This window comes from Scyliorhinus canicula, chromosome 16, assembly GCF_902713615.1.
Source record: "Scyliorhinus canicula chromosome 16, sScyCan1.1, whole genome shotgun sequence".
Classification (NCBI taxonomy): domain Eukaryota; kingdom Metazoa; phylum Chordata; class Chondrichthyes; order Carcharhiniformes; family Scyliorhinidae; genus Scyliorhinus; species Scyliorhinus canicula.
Window position 1 is genome coordinate 119,954,738 of NC_052161.1, and position 25,208 is coordinate 119,979,945.

General features: G+C 48.6%; 1 protein-coding gene and 1 pseudogene across 2 annotated transcripts in view; both read left to right on the forward strand.

The window, feature by feature from the left end:
- The window catches only part of acap3b (ArfGAP with coiled-coil, ankyrin repeat and PH domains 3b), a 350,744-nt gene that overhangs the window by 200,617 nt on the left and 124,919 nt on the right, over positions 1–25,208 (forward strand). For both annotated transcript variants that reach the window (XM_038821954.1, XM_038821953.1), the window contains exons 3-4: positions 18,020–18,139; positions 23,123–23,176. In XM_038821954.1, coding sequence (XP_038677882.1) covers positions 18,020–18,139; positions 23,123–23,176 — 174 coding nt within the window. The remainder of the gene's footprint in view (positions 1–18,019; positions 18,140–23,122; positions 23,177–25,208) is intronic.
- Positions 17,040–17,445, forward strand: LOC119979653 (annotated as a pseudogene).

Here is a 25,208-nt window from a genome sequence, read left to right on the forward strand (position 1 = left end):
GCTGCTACCCCCGGTGGCGATGCCGACCGCCACTCCAGCAAAATTCGTCGCTGTGCAATCAGAGAAGCGAAGGCCACGACATCGGCCTTCCTCCTCTCCATGAACTCCGGCTTCTCTGAAACCCCAAATATTGCCACCAAAGGGTCCGGGTCCACTCCCTCCTCCACTATCCTGGCTAAGACCCCGAACACTCCCGCCCAGAATCTTCCCAATTTTTCACAACCCAAAACATATGCGCATGATTCGCTGGCCCCCGCCCACACCTCTCACAATCATCTGCTGCCCCTGAAAGAACCCACTCATTCTCGCCCGAGTCATATGCACCCTGTGCACCACCTTAAACTGTATCAGGCTCATCCTTGCACAAGAGGAGGCCCCGTTTACCCTTGGCAGTGCCTCACTCCATACTCCCCAATTGATCTCCCCTCCCAACTCCGCTTCCCATTTCTCCTTGATCATCACCACCCGCTCGCCTCCCTGCTCCCCCAGCCACTTATACATATCCCCAATTCTTCCCTCCCCTTCCACATTTGGAAGCAGCAGTCGCTCCAGCAGGGTGTATCCCGGGAATCTAGGGAACCCCTTCCAGACCTTTCACGCAAAGTCCCTAACCTGTAGATACCTGAACTCACTATCCCTCGGCAGCTCTACCCTCTCCCTTAGCTCCTCCAGACTGGCGAACCCTTCCTTCAAATACAGATCCCTCGCCTTGTATGCACTTGTAACTTAAACAGTCAGATATCCTCTGAAAAATTAGATATGGGGGAAGTGTTATATCTGATTGCTCTTCCATTCTATGCCCCCTCAGTGTGTCCTAATAGTTGTAACTATAGAAGAGAATAGAAAATAAAACAATGCAGTGAGTTGGAGGTGGGACTAACCCTCTCAGTCCAGGTGACCAAAGACCAGACAGGAACTGGTTATTGTCTTACAGAGTTAGCGCCCAGTTTGGTGCATTAAAATGTCACGCTCGGCTATTTGTCAACGGGAAGAGAGTGCTTCTAAGTGCAGAAAGCAGAGCATTGCATGTGCAGCATATTAAACAGTAATCATGTGAAAACTGTAACAAACAGTTCCAGTGAAGCAGACTGATCAGATTACAGAGCAAAGAGACAAAGCAAGATGCAGAATAAGTCATCTCCAGTAGCATTGAAAACAGGCAGGACAATCTGTCAGGTCGGGGTGTAATCACTAGGCACTCAATACCTCACTCCACCTCCAACTCAACACCTCACTCCATCTCCAACTCAACACCTCACTCCACCTCCAACTCGATAATTCACTGCACCTCCAACTCAACACCTCACTACCTCCATCTCAACACCTCACTCCATCTCCACTCAACACCTCACTCCATCTCCAACTCGATACCTCACTCCATCTCCAACTCAACACCTCACTCCATCTCCAACTCAACACCTCACTCCATCTCCAACTCAACACCTCACTCCATCTCCAACTCAACACCTCACTCCATCTCCAACTCAACACCTCACTCCATCTCCAACTCGATACCTCACTCCATCTCCAACTCGATACCTCACTCCATCTCCAACTCGATACCTCACTCCATCTCCAACTCAACACCTCACTCCATCTCCAACTCGATACCTCACTCCATCTCCAACTCGACACCTCACTCCATCTCCAACTCAACACCTCACTCCACCTCCAACTCGATACCACTCTGCACCTCCAACTCAACACATCACTTCACCTCCATCTCGACACCTCACTCCACCTCCAACTCAACACCTCACTCCATCTCCAACTCAATACCTCACACCACCTCCAACTCAACACATCACTTCACCTCCATCTCGACACCTCACTCCACCTCCAACTCAATACCTCACTCCATCTCCACCTCGATACCTCACTCCATCTCCAACTCAAAACCTCACTCCATCTCCAACTCGATATCTCACTCCATCTCCAACTCGATACCTCACTCCATCTCCAACTCAGCACCTCACTCCACCTCCAACTCGTCACCTCACTCCACCTCCACCTTGACACGTCACTCCATCTCCAACTCGATACCTCACTCCATCTCCATCTCGACACCTCACTCCATCTCCAACTCAATACCTCACACCACCTCCAACTCAGCACCTCACTCCATCTTGACACCTCACTCCATCTCCAACTCAGCACCTCACTCCATCTCCAACTCGACACCTCACTCCATCTCCATCTCGACACCTCACTCCATCTCCAACTCAATACCTCACACCACCTCCAACTCAACACATCACTTCACCTCCATCTCGACACCTCACCCCACCTCCAACTCAATACCTCACTCCATCTCCACCTCGATACCTCACTCCATCTCCAACTCGATATCTCACTCCATCTCCAACTCGATACCTCACTCCATCTCCAACTCAGCACCTCACTCCACCTCCAACTCGTCACCTCACTCCACCTCCACCTTGACACGTCACTCCATCTCCAACTCGATACCTCACTCCACCTCCAACTCAATACCTCACTCCATCTCCAACTCAGCACCTCACTCCATCTTGACACCTCACTCTATCTCCAACTCGATACCTCCCTCCATCTCCAACTCAACACCTCACTCCACCTCCATCTCAACACCTCACTCCACCTCCAACTCAACACCTCACTCCACCTCATCATCCACCTGAAAAAAAATCCCAAAGTAACCGAAGTGAACTCTGAACGCCTGCCTAGGGCCACTCTTCAGACATCAACACTTTTATCTCAGTTTGACATTTGGACCAAGCACATATACAGCAACTGGCCTTTTCTTTCAAAAGCAGAACACTTTATTGAAGTCAATCCAGCATATAAAAGCATCTTTATCTCATTGATCTGGTGTTAGTACGGTGTTGATCAGTCAGATCTAGCCCAATTATTCTGTTCTCAAAACGTTTTGTCTGACATGACGTCAACCGATCATTATTCAGAAGCAAACTGTAAAATATATTACACCGAACGACACTACAAAACACAGCACCCAAACACATCTGTGGCATGCAGAAAACAAACTGTATTTGGTACATTTACAGAATGTTATTTTCTGGCTCTTCTTGCCTCTCCCGCCCCTTAGCTCGAGTGAATGACTGGGCTCCCTGATTACTGGAGATGTGTGTGAGATAACCCGTCTGATCCATCCTATCGCTTTGTGAAGCAGTATTTGACCTCACCTTATCTTCCTCGGAAACCTGATTGCGATTACAGCATTTAGTGTGGAATCTTGGAGGGGTCCAAATCCCGTGTCGTGCAATCCCCCGCACGAAACACACGGTACACCTGGTAATCCAGCAGCCAGATCGTTTTTTGTTTGTTTGTGACTGGTTTTGGGTTCAGTTTGATTTTGATGAAGCCTAAAATGCTACATTTCAGATCTCCAACTTACAGGCATTTGTCCAAAGGCCAGATGATACCTTTGACAATAAACTGACAATAGAAACCCACTTGGAAGAAGAATCCCAGTAGCCCACCTTTCTGGGCGTAGAATTGCTGGAATAATATCCAGTATTTTTTTTTAATGAATTTAGAGTACCTAATTATTTTGTTTCCAATTAAGGGGCAATTTAGTGGCCAATCCACCTACCCTGCACATCTTTGGGTTGTGGGGTTGAGACCCACACAAACACGGGGAGAATGTGCAAACTCCAGAAGGACAGTGACCCGGGGCTGGGATTGAACCTGGGTCCTCGGTGCCTTGAGGCAGCACTGCTAACCACCGCACGGCGAGTATTGCAGTATAATTGAGATCTGCTTAAAGTGAGAATGTGAATCAGAGTCTTACGTCCTTTAGGTCAGAAGGGGCAATGATACTAATTTCATGCATCAATGGAAGCCAATATCTTCCTTTTGCATAACACTTTGCTCACTGTGGGGACGCTGGTTATTTTAGTTCTACTGTTTAAAATGCATTAATTCCAGTTCAGCTCCTGAAAATTGACTGAGGATCAGAAATCCTCTCTTCAGTCCCAGCACTGCTCCGACTTGGATCAAACTTCAGACTAATCTCTGGCTCCAATCAATGGCTCCAATCAATGGTAAGCTAGTTTTGATCAGCCCCCAATCATTTCTCCGAGTGAATGCGAATTGATGGTGTTATTTAAGGGATCATACCGTCAGTTAGTAAAATCCAATGGATGCCTTATAAAGTCATCTTTTTACTGGCAACGAGGATTTTCCGATAGCAGGAATAATAAGAGTGGACAACACTGGGATGGAACACTGTACTTCTGAGGATGACTGAAGGTAGTGCTAGAACTCGCAAATTTGGCTGAATGCTTATTTATCCTGGGTGGAAAATTGGATGAAGTTCAGACAGATTTCGATGAATGAGTTGTGTTGTTTTAATCATAACTCTTTTGCATTGTGTAAAGTGTTTCCACATGCTTATCTTAGCATTGGTAGCATGTTTCTGCCACTGGGTTGTACTGTAGTTGCCAAGATGGCCAACCAAGAGTTGGGGCATATCTTGAAGGCATTCATTACAAAGACAAAATGATAGCTCTGACCTCCTGTAGCTTGTTGCTGAGGCCACAATTAGAATAAATACTTTGTTGCATTAGAGGGAAGAGCAACGAGGTTGATCCATGGCGCATGAGGCTTGCCAAAATAAATAACTTATTGATTTGAGTTTTGGTGAGCCTGAATTTGTGTAAAATCCACTCACTGATATCTAGAGCCATCACAAACCAAATAGCATATCGCAAACAGGGATATCCCATTAGTTTCCATTTTTCCTTCTGTTCTCTATCCCTCACTGACAGAGCCGGGTGTTACTGTGCTTCTTCAATGGTGTACTGCTCCCTGAAAAAGTTTGCTTCCTTCAGTGGACTTGGCTAAGACTATTGTTATGGGACAGGGTGTAGAGAACCCCAAAGCATATCATGGAGTTCACCTGACCCACAACTTTTAATAGATTGTGGTATGGAGAGCACATGGCCCACTCTACAGGTGCGGTACAGCAGAAATCGAAAAGTATTTTTGAAAGCAAAACAATGTTTATTCTATGAACTCAAGTTAACCTTTTTAAAACATACGTGAACATCGTAGCAACCATCAATTCAAATACAACCCCAAAGAATACAACACTAAGTAATCCTTAATAAATTCCCAAACAACATCCAGGAGACGAAGGAAACACAGAAGCACATCAGGTTTAAATTCACTACTGAAAACAGTTATAATTCTGAATTCACCAAATGATCAAGAGATAGTCTTTTCATGGCAGCGGAACAGCAGTACAGCTGCTTTGTCTGGCTTCAGCTCCAACACTGAAAACGAAACCAAAAAAACACAAGACACACCCAAGCTTTTCTCAAAGTGAAACTAAAAAGCAGAGCCAGTGCTCCGCTCCACCCACACTCTGACATCACTGCAGTAACATCAGCAGACAGACATTTCTTAAAGTGACATTCTCATGACACTATGGAAAAGTGGAAATAAATTATTTCTTTAATTCAAGTTTGGAATTTCCAATTTGGAAGTTGAATACTCTTGCACTGTAGTTACAAGGCAACATGTTGAAAAGGAGAAACTGTCCTTTCTTTAAAATATATGGTATTTTCTGGAGCTACTCACTGCCTCGTTAAAACCACAAGGTCACATTGGGTAAAAGCACTTTCAGCACCTCCTGACAGCACTTAAAATCTGCATGAATGGCTATTCAGTCATTGTAAAGTGTTCTAAATAAATGATGAACTCCTGGGAACACACTCTATAAATGTAGCTTGTGATTGCCCGAGAAAGGTTGGACTAGTGATTGGTTCCTCCCAGGAGATGGTTAACTCTTGGTCTTTACAGGGCAGCACGGTGGTGCAGTGGGTTAGCCCTGCTGCCGGGTTCGATCTCGGCTCTGGGTCACTGTCCGTGTGGAGTTTGCACATTCTCCCCGTGTTTGCGTGGGTTTCGCCCCCACAACCCAAAGATGTGCAAGCTAGGTGAATTGGCCACGCTAAATTGCCCCTTAATTGGGGGAAAAAAATTAATTGGGTACTCTAAATTTTTAAAAAACTCTTGGTCTTTAGAAATGAGTTGACCAGAGAGAATGCAGCTGCAGGTATGGCTGAGGACTTTGATGATGTGTTCCCCTTGTGTTGAAAGCCGTGGATCAGTGGGTAGCGCTCTCGCCTCGGAGTCGAAAGGTGTGGGTCCAAGACGCACTCCAGGGATTTGAACACAAAGTATCAGGTCGACACTGTCAGTGCAGTACTGAGGGGGGCGCAGCACTGTCAGAGGCACTATCTTCAGATGTGACGTTAAACCGAGGCTCCGTCTGCTGTCTTAGGTGAAAGGAAGGCATCCCATGACACTATATTGAAGAGCAGAGGAGTTGTTCAGTGTCCTGAGCATATTTAGCCCTCAATCAACATCACTAAAGAAAAATCATATTGTGTGGCCACAAGGGCATTACGGTTTGTGGGATCTTGCTGTATACTAATCGGCTGCCACGTTTCATAACGAACATACGAAATAGGAGCAGAGGTATGCCGTTTATGCCCTCAAGCCGAATGGCTGCTCTGTTTGTGTTTCGAGTTCCACATTCCCATCCAACCCAATAACCTTTTATTCCCTCGCCCCACAAGAATATATCTACCTCCACCTTAAAAATATTCAGTCGCTTCACTTCCACTGCCTTCTGAGGTGGAGAGTTCCAAAGTCACACAACTCTCTGAGAGGAAATAATTCTCCTCTTATCTGTCCTAAAAGGGCAACCCCTAACTTTAAAACAGTGCCCCCTAATTCTGGACTCACCCACAAGAGGAAACATCCTTTCCTCATCTGCCTTGTGAAGACCGTTCAGGATCTTTTATACTTTGACCTAGTAATTTAGAGCAGCGACTGCGGTTCAAAAGTATTCAATTAGCTGTGAACACTTTGGATGTCCTGAGATTGTGAGAGTTGCAAATCTTTTTATTTTTCTGACTGCATTCAGGACTACTAATTCACAGTTCATTGAACCCCTCCAGTTTAGCTTAGTGACAGGCCTTGTGAAGTGTGTCTCAGTTTTGATAAATAAGTCCATCTGCCCTGATGAATAGATCGGGGTTGTATGTGGTTAGCATCACAGTGAGAGCTTCAGTATCAAAGTGTGTGGTTGTTTTCCTTAATTCTAGAAACAGCTCCCAGGTATAAAGTTTTTTTAAATATACATATGTAAAGTTTTCAAGCCAACTTATGAGCTAGGTGATACAGTCAGGGAGGGCAGGAAGGTCAGTCGCTGATCTCGGGGATGATGTGTTAGGTCTCAACACCTCCACGTTTGTAAAGGGAAAGGAATCGTTAAGCTTCTCCAACCCTGCTCACTGCCTAGTGACCTATGCTGTGAAACTGGGAATAATGGCTGAGGATGTTTTCCTAGTTTAAGAACAGCTCTCAGGGCAAAGGTGAAGAGGGAGGCTTCCAGGTCTGAATCTTGCACCCATTCAGGGAAGGATATGTTAAGTGTCTGTAAACGAGGGGCGGAGGTGCAGTGCCTGTGTGTGCCTGCCATCGACACCACTGTATCAGCATAGGGTTTTTCTTTATTCCCTGAATTCTGTGCCTTGCCAGTTTTGACACGGGTAATGTCATTGTTATGAGCTACACACTCCAGGAAGGCAACAGTAAATCCAAATGAATCTCGCTCATGTACCAGTGCAGGAATGTTCAATTATCTCTGCAGAGATCAGCAAATTCAGTGGCTTGAAGCTGGTATAATTTCCTGGTTGGCATGGTCCAGTTCTACACTGAGGCGTATTTACCACTGAGCCGTTGATGAGAATTTCTGAAAGTTGTATCCATCTGGAGAGTACTGGAACAGTTACTATACTGAAAGAGAACATATGCACGTGTGTGCTCTAGTGTGTTTGAATGTGCACCGTTATCTACGTTATGGCTGGAAATGTCCTCTGATAACGGCAAAGGCCCATGTCAGGCAGGCAGTGCAGCATTGAAACTGCTGATGGCAATGACGGCTTTCTCCACCTCATAGTGCGGCACTTGAAGTCACGGGTTCCACGACATATCGCTGGCGGGACGGCCTCCGATTCGCTCTCCCAGCCATCAAATCTGGCACCTGATGATCCGGGTGCCATTTTTAAAGGTCACCCCAGTGCACAGCCAACAAAACAATTGGCAGGACACAATCTTCACCCCGGTGCACCCACTGGCACCACTCCAGCACAACCCAGACACCATCCTAGCACTGCCCTCTGCTCCCTGAGCCCTGCACTAATCTGAGCTCCCCCTGGAGTACCCAGATGCACGCCTTCTGGGGGGTTGGGGGGGGGGGGGGGGGGGGGGGGGGGGGAATTCCGGCGTATGGGCCTGATATTTATTTGTTATTTTATTATTATAAAGTTCATGACGTTGAACATCAGCAAACATGTCCTGTCACTGACGGGGGTTGGGGGAAGGAGATAACCGCGTCCTGGTTCAATATTGTCATGAAACGTGACTTTACCCTTCTCGCTATATTTTCCAGTCTCATCGCCCTAACCCACCCATCCTGGCCTCTGGCCTATGTTTATACAATCGGGTATTTGAATCTCCAGTTAAACAAATGAAAGTGAGTTTCGACATTCTACATTTAAAAGAACAAGCTTCTGGAAACAATCATGAAATGCTTTGTAATTTAACCTCCCCTGGCCTCCACTCTAACACAGACCTTCTCCTTTGTTCTTCCCGTTTCCTTCCCCTTTCCACTGGTTTAAAAACTCTTACATTTCTATAGTTCTTCAGTTCTGATGAAAGGTCATCGACCTGAAACATTGGGTGGAATTCTCCCACCCCGCGGCGATGGGTGGATTTGGAGAAAGCCAGGGGGAGTGGGAAAGTCACAAACCTGCCAGCGTGAAGGCGGTTTGAAATTCCCCTGATGATGGGTTAATGGCAGGTCAGCTGTGCCACTGGCTGCTGGCGCGGTTGCCATTTGCGGCTCATGAATGCTGATTGAAACAGCTTCTCGCCGCAATCTCGCCAGCGGGAAATCACAACGGCGCCAAACCCGTCATGAAAAAGCACAAGGCAGACCCCAGTTTGCTCCACGCTTTGAGGTGAGTGCAACATACGCAGCATACCTGCCATAGCGTTGCACCTGCTGTGCTGAACACCACTGTGCCCGGGGCAGACCAGATCATGCCCTCCAGCTCCATTAACTCCAACGGACCGCAGTTCGACAGGGGGTGGGATGCGAGGTGCCGGGGGTGGGATGGGGTGTGGGGCTGGGGATCTGACAAAGAGAAGAGGGGCAATGCGCAAGGAGGGCTGTGCAAGGGTGGGATTGGGGGGGGGGGGGGGGGGGGGGGGGCACGATCACAGGTGAAGATGCAAGGAGGTGGGTGGGATTGACAAACAATGGAAGGCAGAGGGAAAACCGAGAGGAGGGAAGCTGGACCCCGACAAGACTCCATAAAATGCTCACAAAGTGATCAGATAGATACCATGTAATTTCCTGGAGCGGGATGCATGCAGACTCAAGAAGTGGTTGGTACAGATTCACGTGGGGCACAGATGCCTCACAGGAGTTGGGCTCAGGGGGAGGGTGGGAATGTCCATTGCAACAGCAACTGGATCCAGAACATCCGCAAGGATGGTTGCTGGGGGATAAGGACTACCCAGTAAACAGCAGCCGGTGACTCCAGTGCATTGCCCTCAGACGCAGGCCGAGGAGAGGTACAATGTTGCTCACAGCACCACAGCCTCCCTCATAGAGCAGGCTATAGGATTGCTGAAGGTGCGATTCAGATGCCTGAGACCTCACGTGGCTCTCTGCAATACACACCGGAGAGGGTTTCCCGCAAGATGACAGTCGGTGTGCCCTTGACAATCTGGCAATAATGTTCACAAAGGGGTGAGTCCTCCCCAGAAGGGCTAGAGGATGGAGTGTGAGGCAACATGACAGATCAGATGGCGGGCATGTGAAAGTGCCCGAGAGAGGATATGTGTCCTTGTTAATGGATATATGTGATCCGTGAGAATCACCATTTGGGTACCCGATGCCATGATGAGAATTTGATACTGGAGGGAGTTGAAGGATGGCTTACAATGGCAGAGCCGATAAGACCATTTGTCCGCATCCTGTACTGAGTGGCACGGTCACCAGCCGCATTGACCTCCTGGGGAACAGACTCCCAGATTGGAGAAGTCAGGTTGGTGTGCCTTCTGCAGCCTTCTCTTGGGCTGAGGACATGCGTCTTTGCCTGGAGGCCATGGTGGTAGAATCGGGGGGTCAGACTTCTTCTTGCTGCTGCCAGCAAGGACTGGTGCCGCCGGAATCACCCTAATGCCGCACTTGGAAGAAACAAAATGGCTATTCCCGCCCATCAACTCTGTTCCTCTCCACGGATGCTGCCTGGCCAGCAGAGTTTTTCCAGCACGTGTTGTTCTTATTTCAGATTTCGAGCATCTGCAGTATTTTGCTTTTGTATTACTACAACAACTGGAATTAAGATAGTGCCTTACTCATAAAAAAGATGTCCCGAACCGTTTCACAGGTGTGCTGCGAAGCAACATCCGACACCAAGCCACAGAAGGCGGTATCAGGGCAGGTATAGAAGGACAGGGAGGCAGAGAGGTTTAGGGAGGGCTGCAAATATCGCAGAGGGTTGTGGGGTTGGAGGAGATTACAGAGAGAGGGAGGAGGGATTTAAAAAAACAGGACGAGAATTTTAAAATCGCGGTGTTGTTTAACCTAGAGCCAATACAGTCAGCCAGCACAGGGACGATGGATGAACGGGATTTGGTGTGAGGCGATCATGGGTAGCAGAGGTTTGGATGACGTCAGGTTTTCTGAGCATGAAACATGGAGAGCATGTTAATAGGTAGCAGCATAGAGTAATGGAACAGCACAAGGCGTTTGCTCCTTTTCCTTTGACGTCTAAGAAATAAAGACTGCCGTGCTGAAGTTCCTGGCTTCACTTTTACAAACAGCTGCTTTTGTCTCTTGGCTCTCCTGATTGTTTTGCTTGTGTTTGCATGTCTCTGTGTGATATTAGAACTCTGTGGTTTTACCATCATCTGATGGATGTGTTGTGTGCTGCTCGTCAAAATTTTGAGCCTGCAGTGCAGAAGCATAGGATCGAGCATGAGATCAGGTGTAAAGCCTGTTCTTGTCCCCTTGGATCCAGCATGTCTCTTTGGGTGGGGGGGGGGGGGGGGGGGGGGGGGGGGGGGGGGGGCATGAATTGGATACAGTTTGGATTTGAACTGGTTTTTGGAGCAAGCAAGGAGATGGATTAATTGCTAGCCCTGTCCCCTCTGCGCATTGGCTTTGTAACTCTGAGAAAGGAATAACATTTTAAAAAGTAATCAAATGCTGGGCTGATTTCAATCCTAATTTGAAGTAGCATTTCATTCCAATTTTATACATGAGATAATGAAACACTTTCTCAGAAAGCAAAATTCATAAAATTCTGCGTCCATTAAGCCTTGACTATCAGCTGAAGTTAAAGTAGGACCAACTTCAATGTCAGTAGCATCCCCATGGTAATGATGGCCACACTGAAAGCAATTAACCGTTTGCAAGAATTGGAATGCTAAACAATGGGCAGTCTAATTGCCAGTAAATGAGGTTTTCAGAAGTAATGCTGGGTGGCTTCTGACAGTAAGTAGCTATAGGGATCAGAGGCTCTGTTAGGTAGAGCTCGAGGTGCATAATCTCCACATTAAGCATGAGGCAAGTCAGGAGGCAGAACCCCATGAGTTCTACAGTCTAGGGATTGAACCCATGCCATTGATGTCATTCTGCAGCCACTGCTGTAGCCATCAAACCCTAAGCGACCCCCACTCCTTTTGTTTTACTGCTTTTGCTCCAATTTTTAAAAATGAAAATAAATTCTATATATAAACCATGATATCAATGACTGAATTTGGTCTTATCTCTTCCTCCCATTCTTCTCTTCCCTTCTCCTTCCCTACTCATCTCCCCCTCTCCTTCCCTGTCCTCTCCCCCTCTCCTTCTCTACTCCTCTCCCCCTCTCCTACTCTCTCCTCTCCTTCCCTACTCATCTTCCCCTCCTTACCTCGCCTCTCCCCCTCTCCTTCTCTACTCCTCTCCCCCTCTCCTTCCCTACTCATCTTCCCCTCCTTCCCTCTCCTCTCCCCCTCTCCTTCCCTCTCCTCTCCCCCTCTCCTACTCTCTCCTCTCCCCCTCTCCTTCCCTGTCCTCTCCCCCTCTCCTTCTCTACTCCTCTCCCCCTCTCCTTCCCTACTCATCTTCCCCTCCTTCCCTCTCCTCTCCCCCTCTCCTTCCCTCTCCTCTCCCCTCTCCTTCCCTTTCCTCTCCCCCTCTCCTTCCCTCTCCTCTCCCCCTCTCCTTCCCTCTCCTCTCCCCCTCTCCTTCCCTCTCCTCTCCCCCTCTCCCTCTCCTTCCCTCTCCTCTCCCCCTCTCCTACTCTCTCCTCTCCCCTCTCCTTCCCTACTCATCTTCCCCTCCTTCCTTCTCCTCTCCCCCTCTCCTTCCCTCGCCTCTCCCCCTCTCCTTCTCTACTCCTCTCCCCCCTCCTTCCCTCTCCTCTCCCCCCTCCTTCCCTCTCCTCTCCCCTCTCCTTCCCTCTCCTCTCTCCGTCTCCTCTCCCCCTCTCCTTCTCTACTCCTCTCCCCCTCTCCTCTCCCCCTCTCCTTCCCTCTCCTCTCCTTCCCTCTCCTCTCCCCCTCTCCTTCCCTCTCCTCTCCCCTCTCCTTCCCTACTCATCTTCCCCTCCTTCCCTCTCCTCTCCCTCTCTCCTTCCCTACTCATCTTCCCCTCTCCTACTCTCTCCTCTCCCCCTCTCCTTCCCTACTCCTCTCCTTCCCTCTCCTCTCCCCCTCTCCTTCCCTACTCATCTTCCCCTCCTTCCCTCTCCTCTCCCCCTCTCCTTCTCTACTCCTCTCCCCCTCTCCTTCCCTACTTATCTTCCCCTCCTTCCCTCTCCTCTCCCCCTCTCCTTCTCCTCCTCTCTCTCTCTCCTTCCCTCTCCTCTCTCCCTCTCCTTCTCTACTCCTCTCCCCCTCTCCTTCCCTACTCATCTTCCCCTCCTTCTCTACTCCTCTCCCCCTCCTGCTCTACTCCTCTCCCCCTCTCCTCTCCCCTCTCCCTCTCCTCTTCCCTCTCCCCTACTTATTGCCCCCTCCTTCCGTCTTCTCTCCCATCTACTCTACTCCTCCCCTCTACTCCTCCCCTCTCATTTCCTACTCCTCTCCTCTTCCCTACTCCTCTCCCTCTCCCCCCTCCCTACTCCTCTTCCTCTCCTCCCTTTCTTCACCTCCCTTCCCCTTTCCTCTCCTCTCTTCCCTATCCATTCCTCAATTCCCCTCCCCTCTCCTCCCGGCTCTGACATGCTGGAGTATAGTTCCACAAATGTGATTTCCATTTTTCACAAATGGCCATTATTTTAGTCTGTGCCTGAATTGTAAATGCTGAAATTCTGTTCAGCCAGGGGGAGACCACAGTTGTACTCAGGCCTGTCCTCACCTGACAATGCCTCAGGGGCACTGTAGAATTTTATAGTGATGGCCAATTAACCCATCCTGTAGAACATTGTCACATGGCATTACTGTGCATGATTTTTGTTTTTTAAATTTAGATTGCCCAATTATTTTTTCCAATTAAGGGGCAATTTAGCGTGGCCAATCCACCTACTATGCGCATTTTTGGGTTGTGGGGGCGAAACCCACGCAGACACGGGGAGAATGTGCAAACTCCACACGGACAGTGACCCAGAGCTGGGATCGAACCTGGGACCTCAGCGCCGTGAGGCGGTTGTGCTAACCACTAGGCCACCGTGCTGCCCAACTGTGCATGATTTTAATATATCACATCAATCCTTAGCATTTCCGTACCTCTTGATCCCGCCTCCTCAGTCAACCTACTCTCAATCTTAAATTCCATACATTCAACTTGCCTCTGAATCAGAAGGTTGTGGGTTCAAGGCCCGCTCAAGAGACACGAAAATCTAGGCTGGCTGTCCAGGGTGTTGAGGAAGTGCTGCGCTGTTGATGGTGCTGGCTTTCAGGTGAGATGGTAACTCAACACTCGGCCAACTCTTTCAGGTGGTTTGTACATCACCTGGCTCGATTCTCCGGTCCCCTAGCTGCGTGTTTCTCAGCTGCCCGCTGGTCACTGGCGGCCGCATTCTATCTTCCCACCGCTTGTCCTTGGGATTTCCCATTGAAAAGTTAATCGCGATGACTGGGGAATTCTGGCCACCATTTTAAAGGGAAGGGACGTTATCCCTAATGTTCTGGCCAATATTTATCCCTCAACCATCACGAAGAACAGATTATCTGGTCATTATTACGCCGCTGCTTGAGGGAACTGCGCACAAATTGGCTGTGGATGACCAAGCCTTCATTGGCTGTAAAACGCTTTGGGCATCCTGATGTTATGGAACTCACGGTTTAAATGCAATCCTTTTCTTTTCCTTTGTGCTTGTGTTGTGGTTCAATTTTGTGCTGTCTGTGCCCTCCTTTACCTGGTCGTACTCATTTAAAATCTCTGCTCCGTTATTCTCCTTAACTCTCTCTATCATCTCCGGGTGACGGTATCATTCAAGCAAAGTTTGATCCTATTTGTACAATGTCTCCTGTCTCGCAACTCACTCTAATGTCGCAACGCATGTACAGATTTGGTCATATAGTTGTCAAAGTACTAAACTAACAAACCAGAGATTGAGGGCATGTTTTTCCCGAATCCCCGTGATGGCCCGACGCCGGTGTAAAAAGCGTTGCGCACCCCTCCGGCGTCGGCCATGCCAACCGGCGGCGAAGGGCCGCCGCGAGTTAGCGCATGCGAAGAACCGCCTGCGTGGTTCCGCGCATGCGCAGACCGGCCGCCATATTCTAGTGCATGTGCAGGGGGGTGTCTTCTCCGCAGGTGGGCACCGTGGGGATCCCCCCGTGCTACCCCGAGGACCACACCAGCCTGACCTACCAGCCAGGTCCCTCTATGTGGGACCATGTCCAATCCACGCCGGTAGGACTGGCCAGAAATCAACGGATGCTTGACCCATCGGAGCCCAGAGAATTGCTAGGAGGGGCCGCTGCCAACGGCCCCCAACAGAAAACTGGCACTGTAGAATATGGCAGCCGGCGTTGGAGCGGCGGAACGGGATTCATGCCAGCCCCCGGGGATTCTCTGACCCGGCGGGGGGTCGGAGAATCCGCCCAGAGAGTTGAAACCCACCGTTGCAAATTGTGCGATTATGTTCAATCGATTTGGTCACTTTTGGCTAATTTCTTTTTCTCCCTGGCTAACGTCATCCATAACCCCTCTGTAGCTTAAGGTTAATGAACTCGGTGTATTTTGAGCTCTGTATTTTTCAGTGCATTTGCAAACTAAATGATGTTGGGATGCTGGGAACATCCTTCATTATCAACTTCAGTCTATTACGATTTACACTTGCTACTCGGAATGATTTTATTATCCTTACTTCATGGATGTTCCATCTCGGAAAATGTCATCAGAATTAAGCATCTTAAAAAAAAAAGGAAATACTTGTCTCTCTCTCCACATTGGTGTTATGCACACCACGAATATCGGAATGGAACAATGTTGAGCAAGACCGTGGGTGGGATCTTCCTATTTTTATCCCCCCAATGTGTCAGTTCAGGCGGGAAGGGCATAGTGTAGCCTGTCGGCTGCGCTGATGGATTTTTGCGCTCTATTTTTTTGACACTTTCTTTTTTAAACGATGAAGGGACGGGTCCCAGTATGTCATGCTGGCAAGGTGGGCTCATTCAGAGACGTATTGGGTTCCAATAACTGGCGACCAGGGATTAACAACACCCGATGTTTATTAACAGTGACTGAGCAGCTCTTACAATGCTGTGTCCCTGCCCGCACTCCGGGAGATCTCCCACACTCCCAACACGTGATGTCATGGGACCTAGGATTTTTTATTATTATCTGTCAAAAAATAGGGTTGGAAAAGCCGTCAGTGGAGCTGGCGGGCTACACACTGCTTTTCACCCCCCTGATTCAAAAAAAGAGAACATTCGGCCAGTTGTTGCTAAAACGCTGTTAGAACCATAGGAATGATACAGCACAGAAGTGAGCCATTCAGCCCATCTTGTCCATGCCAACCCAAAGACACGCCTTTTCTAATCCCTTCTTCTTGCACACGGTCCATAGTCCTGCATCTTACAGCACTTAAGGTGTAGATCCAGGTACTTTTTTTTAAAAAAAGTTTAGGGTCTCTGCCTCCACCACCAACTCAGGCAGTGAATTCCAGACACCCACCACCCTCTGCATTAAAAGGTTTTTTCTCATGTCCCCTTTAATCTTTCTGCCACTTAGCTTGAATCTGTGACCCCGTGCTTTTTGAACTCTCTGCCAAGAGGAAAAGCCCCTCCTGTCTAATCTATCTCTACCTTTCACAATTTTGTATACTTCATGTCACCCCTCAGCCTTCTCAGTTCCAAGGAAAACAACCCCAATCTCTCATCGTAGCTACAATTCTGCAGCCCTGGCAACATTCTAATAAATCTTCTCTGCAGAGCAATTCCATCCTTCCTGTAATGTGATGACCAGAACTGAACACAATACTCTGGTTGTGTACAGTTCCATTGTTTACCCTCTGTGGCTAGAGCCCTAATTCAGTTCAAACAAATAATAATCAAGATCCTAAACAACTCTGGGCAAATATCAAACCAATATGGAACCTCCCAGACTTGATGGTTTTTACTTTAGTGACATCGCAGGATGCTGAGTATGGGAAGTGAAATGTTCGCACTGCTGCAGTAGGAACTCTGTTAAAGTTGGTGTTAAAGTAGATTGTGAAGCCAGAGATGTTTGAACTTTCTGTCTGATCCACAAATGAAAAATGAAATGAAAACCGCTTATTGTCACGAGTAGGCTTCAATGAAGTTACTGTGAAAAGCCCCTAGTCGCCACATTCCGCCGCCTGTCCGGGGAGGCTGGTACGGGAATCGAACCGTGCTGCTTGACCTGCTTGGTCTGCTTTAAGAGCCAGCGATTTATCCCAGTGAGCTAAACCAGCCCATTCATCGGCATTTGGACCTAAGTTAGGAACAAAATCACAGATGTACACAGAAATATAACCCGCATAAAAAGGCAAACAATGGTTAACAAATTGGACGAATATCAGAGCGGAGAGGAGACTGCTTTTATTGTTGATGACATTAGTGGCATTATTTAAGAGCCTAGCAGAGTTAATCAGTGGTCGACAAGTGTGGTGGAACTGTGTCTGAGTCAGCTCAGTAAGCTGGGAAAACCCTTCAAGTATATTGTAACCTCTGTGATAATGCAGAAGAATGGGGCTGGTCTGCACACAGCTAGTTCCTGTTACTGGGATAATATTGGTGATGGAAGCTGCACTGTGAGATGGGAGAATAAGACCATGTTTTGTATAGTCAGTGTCTTTGGGCTGGGCATCTAAAGCTTAGATTGCTGCCAGACTTCATCCTCAACTTACCTGGTCTTCAGATGGAAGATATACTTGTGAACACTTGATTGCTGCCTTTATAATTACATAATACCCTTAGTAAACTTTTTTTTTAATTTAGAGTACCCAATTCATTTTTTCCAATTAAGGGGCAATTTAGCGTGTTCAATCCACCTACCTAGCACATCTTTGGGTTGTGGGGGCGAAACCCATGCAAACACAGGGAGAATGTGCAAACTCCACACGGACAGTGACCCAGAGCTGGGATCGAACCTGGGACCTCAGCGCCGTGAGACTGCAGTGCTAACCCACTGAGCCACCGTGCTGCCCCTCCCTTAGTAAACTTAAGCTACAGTCAGCATATGTTCCTTTACTATATCAGCTTCAGTATTGTGTTTTAGTGTGAAGTTTTAGCGTTTTAACGTGGCATTGGTTCAATCTATGCTGCTAAGAAAAGTAAACAAATACAACTTAAACTAATGTTTTCATGAAAAGTTGTTCTGATTTGGAGGTTTTGAAATAAATGTGAAATGTTTAAAAAAAAAAAGGCAAACATTGTCGTCAACTATTTTCTTGAGTAACATCATCGTTTAATGGCGTTCAGTGCTTCTAACAACTGAATTTGAATCACCGTGTTTTTTGATCTCCTTGTGTAGTTGGTGAAACTGTGCAGTGGGATGATCGAAGCCGGGAGAGCGTATACCACAGCCAACAAACACTTTGTCAACGGAATCCGAGACCTTTCACAACAGTGCAGGAAGGATGAAATGATATCGGTAAGAAAGAAACGTGCATTTTAGGCTGGGTCATTTGACACATTCTTGTTATACTTCCCTCTTTAGCTGGGAAGGCGGGATGGATAATTTGATTATCTGTGACACCCCATAGTTCCAACTGACGCTACTTCACTCTGGGCTGACAGAGGTTACGTTCTGTGCATCGGTCTTTCCCAGCTCATGGTCTCTTCCTCTGCAAACATGATGATTGGGAATTTCCTGGAAAATTGCACTGTATAAAGGGCAGATCTATACTGGAAAACCATTCTGCCGGCACAAAGTTCTGAAGAGAATACAGTGCAAGTGAGCGAAGCCAGTTTCACACCCCATCCCATAATTTCTGAGGATATTTGTGCTGACTTGCAGAGACCTCCACGGCTCATTAACATAACCCCCTTCCCATTTAAAACCACTGCAAGTCCAAACACCCTAGGTTTCTAATGGCATCCATTTAGGCCAAGCAATCTACACGTAAGTAGACCCCAGGTACACCTGATGGCAACGTAATCTCTGGTTCTTATCCAATTCTCTGTCTACAAGCGTTACCCCAGCTTTGCAGCTCCAGCTCTGCAATCTGAAATGGGTCATTCTTGAGTCTTCTGCTGTCCTAGTCGTTCATTGACCGCTTCAATTTCTTGCCCAGAGTCTTCTGTTTCTCCGAATTCCACCTTTTTAGGGTCCCACAACTTCTCAATGTGCTTGGGAGGGTATTGCTGCTGCCATGGCTGCCCTGCCAAGCATCCCCCCCCCCCCCCCCCTCCCATTTACCATGGTTCTGATTAACATTATGAATGTGGCACAGTTCATGAGGCGCTGTGACAGGGAACACCTAGTTCTGACCTTCCAGTCCTTCCACCCAAGGTTCACAACCACATCGAAGGCCCCATTTTCCCGGCAGCGTAGCCAGATTGCCCAGAAACCGATGATGAAACTTCACACGTTAGAAAGATCAATGGCCGCACCAGCACCTTAACTTGCCAGTTGGGCCGTTCCAGGGAACTCTCATCCTGCATGTCTGAATAGCAGGCGGGATTTACCAGTCCCGTCGAAGGTGACCCCCCCCCCCCCCCCCCCCCCCCCCCCCCCCCCGCGAGGCGGGTTCCCTGACAGCGGGATAGGCGAGCCATGCAGAACACCGTAGGCATTTAAGGGACCGGGAGATCCCTCCAGCGGCCAATGGAGAGCAGCCTCTACTGTCGGAAAACATTCCGAAGGGGAGGCCGGAATATCCCACCCAGTGTCCGGCCGAACAAGTGGCAAGAGTTACAACTATTTTCATTGCTTTTCCCTTATGGTTTAATAAAAATGCTTTGCTCGCCCCACCCAGTGAGCATCAGTCACGCCTGCCTGACCAGGGGTTTCTGTCTGACCTGCGATTGGAGTGGCTACAGTGAAGTGTTTGGGGTTTGTTCTCACACCTCCTGATATAATCTAAACAGTCAGTATGACTATTGCCGCTCCCATCCAATCCTTCCTGTATAACGTTGGGGAAAGGTTAAGAGAAATCGATGAGCATAAAATACCTTCCTCTTCTGCTACAACATAAACAACTTGATACGATCCCCCTGATGACAAATAACTTTAAAAGAAAGGAACCCCCAAATGACCCCGACAGATGGACAAAATCTCACTTCTTAAAAAGCCTTTACTGTAACAATCAAACCCCAAATCAAAATGAATTTAACATATAGTAACAGAAAATGATTGGATTCTCCGTTTCTGCGGCTAAGTGCCGGCTCGAATGGAGAATCCGCGGGAGGTTTAGGTGAAAAAAGTTGGCGTGAACCCCTCACCAATTCCGGTACCGGTGAGGGGCTAGCACCGGCATCGACCGAACTTCCCATGCCGAAAACGGGCGGAGAATGGCCGAGTCCCGGGCCGTGGACGCACACGGCTGACTACCTGCGGCATTTGTGCTGAACAATATGGTGCCGACTGTGCACGGACCCAACCCACCATCTGCGACCCCAGAGCCCACTCCCTGGCCACCACCCACCAGTCCCCTCAGTCCTCGCAGAAGCCCCCCCCCCCCCGCCAGCGGCACAGATTCCAGCTGAGTGTGGCAGCGCTGGGCACAGTCCGCAGCCGCCATGCCGGGTTCATGATTTGTGTGAACACGCGTGTCCCGCGCTGTCGAGAACTCGGCCCCTCAGTGGCGGAGCATCACGAGTGGGCCGGCAATGAGGCGCCAACGGCATTGCGACTGCGCGTGGTGCTGTGACGATGATGCCATTTCAGAGGGGGCGGAGTATGGCTGACCGGCGCCAAACCGGACCATACTCGGCCGATTGCTGAGCGCGATTTTGAAGTCGGGCAACGGAGAATCCCGCCCGTGGTGTTTCAATAGAAAGCATGAATTTCACTTGAAATAGACGATACATAGAATACAATTCTCACAAATTGTGTAGAATTACTCCCAGCATATCTCGGGCATTGAGTGCAGTCTCAAAGTCCTTAAAGCTCTGCCTTTTGTACATACACTTTTCCTGCTCACTGAACTTTTCCCTCGGACACTTTCACCAGTAGCTTCTCCATCTGAGATCCCCTGAATATGATTCACGCCAACAAGGCAGGGTCCTGCTGAACCAACTCAGCTTGGTTCAAGACAGCTTCAATGGTGTAGCTTTCCCGAGTTCCTTTTTAAATGACCAACCAAAAAATGTTGTGGTTCGATGTCTGGTTACCTTTGGCACAAACACTCCGCTCTTTACTTTATCTGAGCTATTCATACCTCTCTTAGATTTCATAGAATCTCTACAGTGCAGAAGGAGGCCATTAGGTCTATCAAATCTACACTGACCCTCTGAAAGAGCACCCTACATAGGCCCACTCCCCTGCCCTATCCCTGTAAGCACATAACCCCACCTAACCTTTGGGCAATATAGGCAACCTTTGGACACAAAGGGGAAATTTAGCATGGCCAATCCCCCTAACCTGAACATCTTTGGACTGTGGGAGGAAACTGGAGTATCCAGAGGAAACCCACGCAGACACGGGGAGAATGTGCGAACTCCACACAGATAGTCACCCAAGGTTGGAATTGAACCCGGGTCCCTGGCGCTTTGGGGCAGCAGTGCTCACCACTGTGCCATTGTGCCGCTCTTTTCGTCCCTTTTAGCTAGCTCACACATTGCTTCACCAGGAGCTCCAGCAGTTCTGCACCTTTTCTGTTCTCTTCCTTCTAAAGAACTGATCGGTCAAGGGTTCGTGTGTTCTCTGGCAGCACAAAAAGCTGAAAGCCGGTTCTCAACGAGCTTCCATTTGTCTTTTCTGGTTACTTAGCTTTCATTTCCAATAGCAACCTCAAATCAACAGGTCACTTCCCAGAAACAACCTCGCAGCCAGGAAATCCAATGACACCCCACCATCTTCAGGACTAATAATAATAATAATCTTTAATATTGTCACAGGTAGGCTTACATTAACACTGCAATGAAGTTACTGTGAAAATGATCTTAGTTTCATTTTGGTCAAGGGATGTCTCAAAAATAAAGGCATTTTTTAAACTAGAGTTGATCACTCATAGAAACCTACTTCTCTTATAGGTAATAAAAGTTTACGGGAAGAAATGATTTAGTGACATACTATTAAAAATCATGGACGGGATTCTCCCGTACCCGGCAGGGTGGTGGGTCCCGGCGGGACGGAGTGGCGTAAACCACTCCGGCGTCGGCCCGTCCCAAAGGTGCGGAATCCTCCGCACCTTCAGGGGCTAGGCCAGTGCCAGGGTGGTTTGCACCCTGCCATCCGGCGTGGAAGGCCTTTGGCGCCACGCCAGCCAGGGCTGAAGGGACTCCGCCGACTGGTGCGGGTCCGCGCATGCGCGGGAGGGTCAGCGGCTGCTGATGTCATCCCCCCGCATGTGCGGGGGGGTTCACCGACGCGTCGGCCACCAAGGAGGACCATGTGGCCGGTGCGTAGGAAAAGAGTGCCCCCACGGCACAGGCCCGCCTTCGGATCGGTGGGTCCCAATTGCGGGCCAGGCCACTGTGGGGGCACCCCCCCGGGGCCAGATCGCCCCGCGCCCCCGCCCCCAAGACCCCGGAGTCCGTCCGCGCTGCCAGGTCCCGCCGGTAAGGGACCTAGTCTAATTTACGCCGGCGGGACTGGCAAAGAACAGGCGGGACTTCAGCTCATCGTGGGTCGGAGAATTGCCGGGGGGCTGCTGTGAGCGGCCGGCGAGGTGCGATTCCCGCCCCCGCCGAATCTCCGGTGCCGGGGAATTTGGCGGGAGCGGGATTCATGCCACCCCCCGGCGATTCTCCGACCCAGGCGGGGATGTCGGAAAATCCCGCCCCAAATGTTAGCAATGACAGCAGAGAATGCTGAGAGCATGGGAAAAGATCTGATAAGGAAGTCAGTATTCAAACTGACTATCCATATTACAGAATAGACTCAGTGTTGTCATTACTGCCAAACATCCCAATTCTACAAAACATGGTGGAAAACAGGTGGTTCGATCACACCATATTATGGAAACATAGAGAAGTTTTCCCATGCCATATTATCTCTTAAAACTTGATAGACAGACATTTTGGTCAATTAGATGAATTATAATTATTTCAACCCAATCACAGTCAGATAGGGGACAGAGCCTCAAAAGATTATGATTTCCTTAAGAGACCGGGAGAAAACGTTTGCTCGCGCTCTCTGAATTCAGCCTTAACCTAACCTTTGAAACCTATTCTTATTTTGCTCTGCAAACAGCTATTTTCTTTCGTTTCATTTTCCTAGTTTGCATTTTGATCTGAAGAAATTGCCACGACCTGAATTGTATTTTGAATTCAACTCAACCATCTGTATTTGCATTGGACAAACAACTCAGTCCTGGCTTATTGGGAATTACTACCACCAGGAGAGTGAGTGGGAATTGGCATTAATGAAGATTGCCGTACGCTGGTTGTATCTTGTCTAACATTATACTTTTAGTGAAGGTTGTGGTGATTTCCGTATAGAATCAACATCTCGGTCTCTTTATTTCAGGAATGCCTCCAGAAGTTTGGAGAAAGCTTACAGGAAATGATCAACTACCACATGGTAAGATGTCAGTGTCTGATAATTTGTGATGCCTGTAATCTGTAAAGGTGGACGATTAAGTTCAAAAGCAGCCACAAAATCTGGTGCTGGAGCTTAACGTCTGAGCTGTGCAGTGACCCCTACCTCATGTTAAACGAGCCGCACCTGGTGTCAGGCAGCAAGTCTCTCCATTATCCCCATGTGGTAAAAACATGCTGAAATCTGCCACGTACGTTTTCCCCCCACCCCGTAGCAATTTGAGCAGACTTTCCCAATCAGTCCTCAAAAGCGTCTGTTCATTCCGATCTCCAGATGGCGAATGCACAAAAAAAAAATGAACGTATTATCATATAGATCCCAGTGAATATCTGCCATCGCAGTGTTCAATGCAGCTGGTCCCCATTTTCAAACAATTGTCAAGAGCTGAGATCATTGAGGAAACATTGGATGCGTTCTTCCAAAAGTAGGAATGTATTAGCTCTCTCTTCAAACACCAGAAGTTCATCCAGAAGAATGGAACCAACACAGCTGGAGAACATCCATTTCGGACTATCCGAAGGTCTTCAGGACACGATGACTGTAATTAAAACTCAATATCGTCCTCATTACAATTCAATGTCCAATTAATAAATCTCGTATTAAAATGCTGTTCTAAACAATGATTTGATTCCCAAGTCCACTGGATTGTTGTGAAAATCCATTTGATTGATTCAGGAGAGGAAATCTGCCATCTTTACCTGGTCTGGCCTACATGTGACTCCAGATTCATAGCAACATGGTTGACTCTTAGCTGCCCTCTGAAATGTGGTAGAAAGCCACTTGGGATATAGAAAATTGCTAAAGAAAGCATTATGGGTGGACCTACACATCCAGAGCAGAAAATCTAATTTAGTGGCTTCCATAAGTCCTCCCTTGATCAGTATTGAGGATGGACCTCCAGCTTGGATTATGTGCCCAAGCCAATGGTGTGTGGCGTGATTCTGACTCGAGGCAAGTGTTCCACAGCCGTGGCTCACATGACTGAATCCAGCTGTCAGTGAACTGGCGGATCGCCTGTGAGATTGCCCGCAGTAAATTGCTGAATATGCTATGTTATTGGGACAGGAACAGCTTGTTGTTTAATGCACAGTGTATTATTCCCACGCGAAGGTGGAGCTGTGTGTAAATGGCGCATCACTTTAAGGCCTTGAGCTGAAATTCATGCAAATAAGTTCATTCGGCAGTCGAGTAATGAATATGTTGAAGGTGTAGGCACAGTGAAAAAATAACTTGTTTTCTTTTTAAATACTTCCGTAGAGGTTATTTTGCATCCGTAACCAAAATGTTATGTCCAAAGTGTGGCAGACTCGACATTTTCTGTTGATAGCTAGATGGTGTGCATGAGAATCTAAACTTTCAACACCAAACTGGCACCAAATGTTTATGGCAAGCTTTGCTCATTCAACTTGGCTTGGGGGCTGTCCAGATGTTGTAGGCAAAAGCAAAAACATGCCGTCTGCAGATTTTAAGTGCGATTTGTCAGTAATTCAAGCAGGGAATCTTTGATAGTTGATTTTTAGAAGGTTTTGGGCGCAATTCTTCGACCCTCCGCTGGGTCGGAGAATCACTGGGGTGCAGCGCGAATCCCGCCCCGCTGCGTTCTCCGCCACCAGAGGCGGTTCGCAGCGCCCCCCCCCCCCCCCCCCCCCCCCCGCGATTCTCTGACCCACGATGGGCCGAAGTCCCGCTGGTGTTTTGCCAGTCCCGCCAGTTTAGATTACACTAGGTCCCTTACCGGTGGGACCTGGCGGCGCGGGCGGGCTCCGGGGTCCTGGGTGTCCCCACGGTGGCCTGGCCCACGATCGGGGCCCACTGATCCGCGGGCGGGCCTCTGCTGTGGGGGCATTCTTTTCCTACGCGTCGGCCGTGTCAGCCTCCGCGATGGCCGATGTGTAGGTGAACCACCCCCGCGCTGGCACTCCCGCACATGCGAGGACTTGTGCCGGCCGGCGGAGTCCCTTCGGCCCCAGCTGGCGTGGCGCCAATGGCCTTCCACGCCAGCCGGTGGGATGCA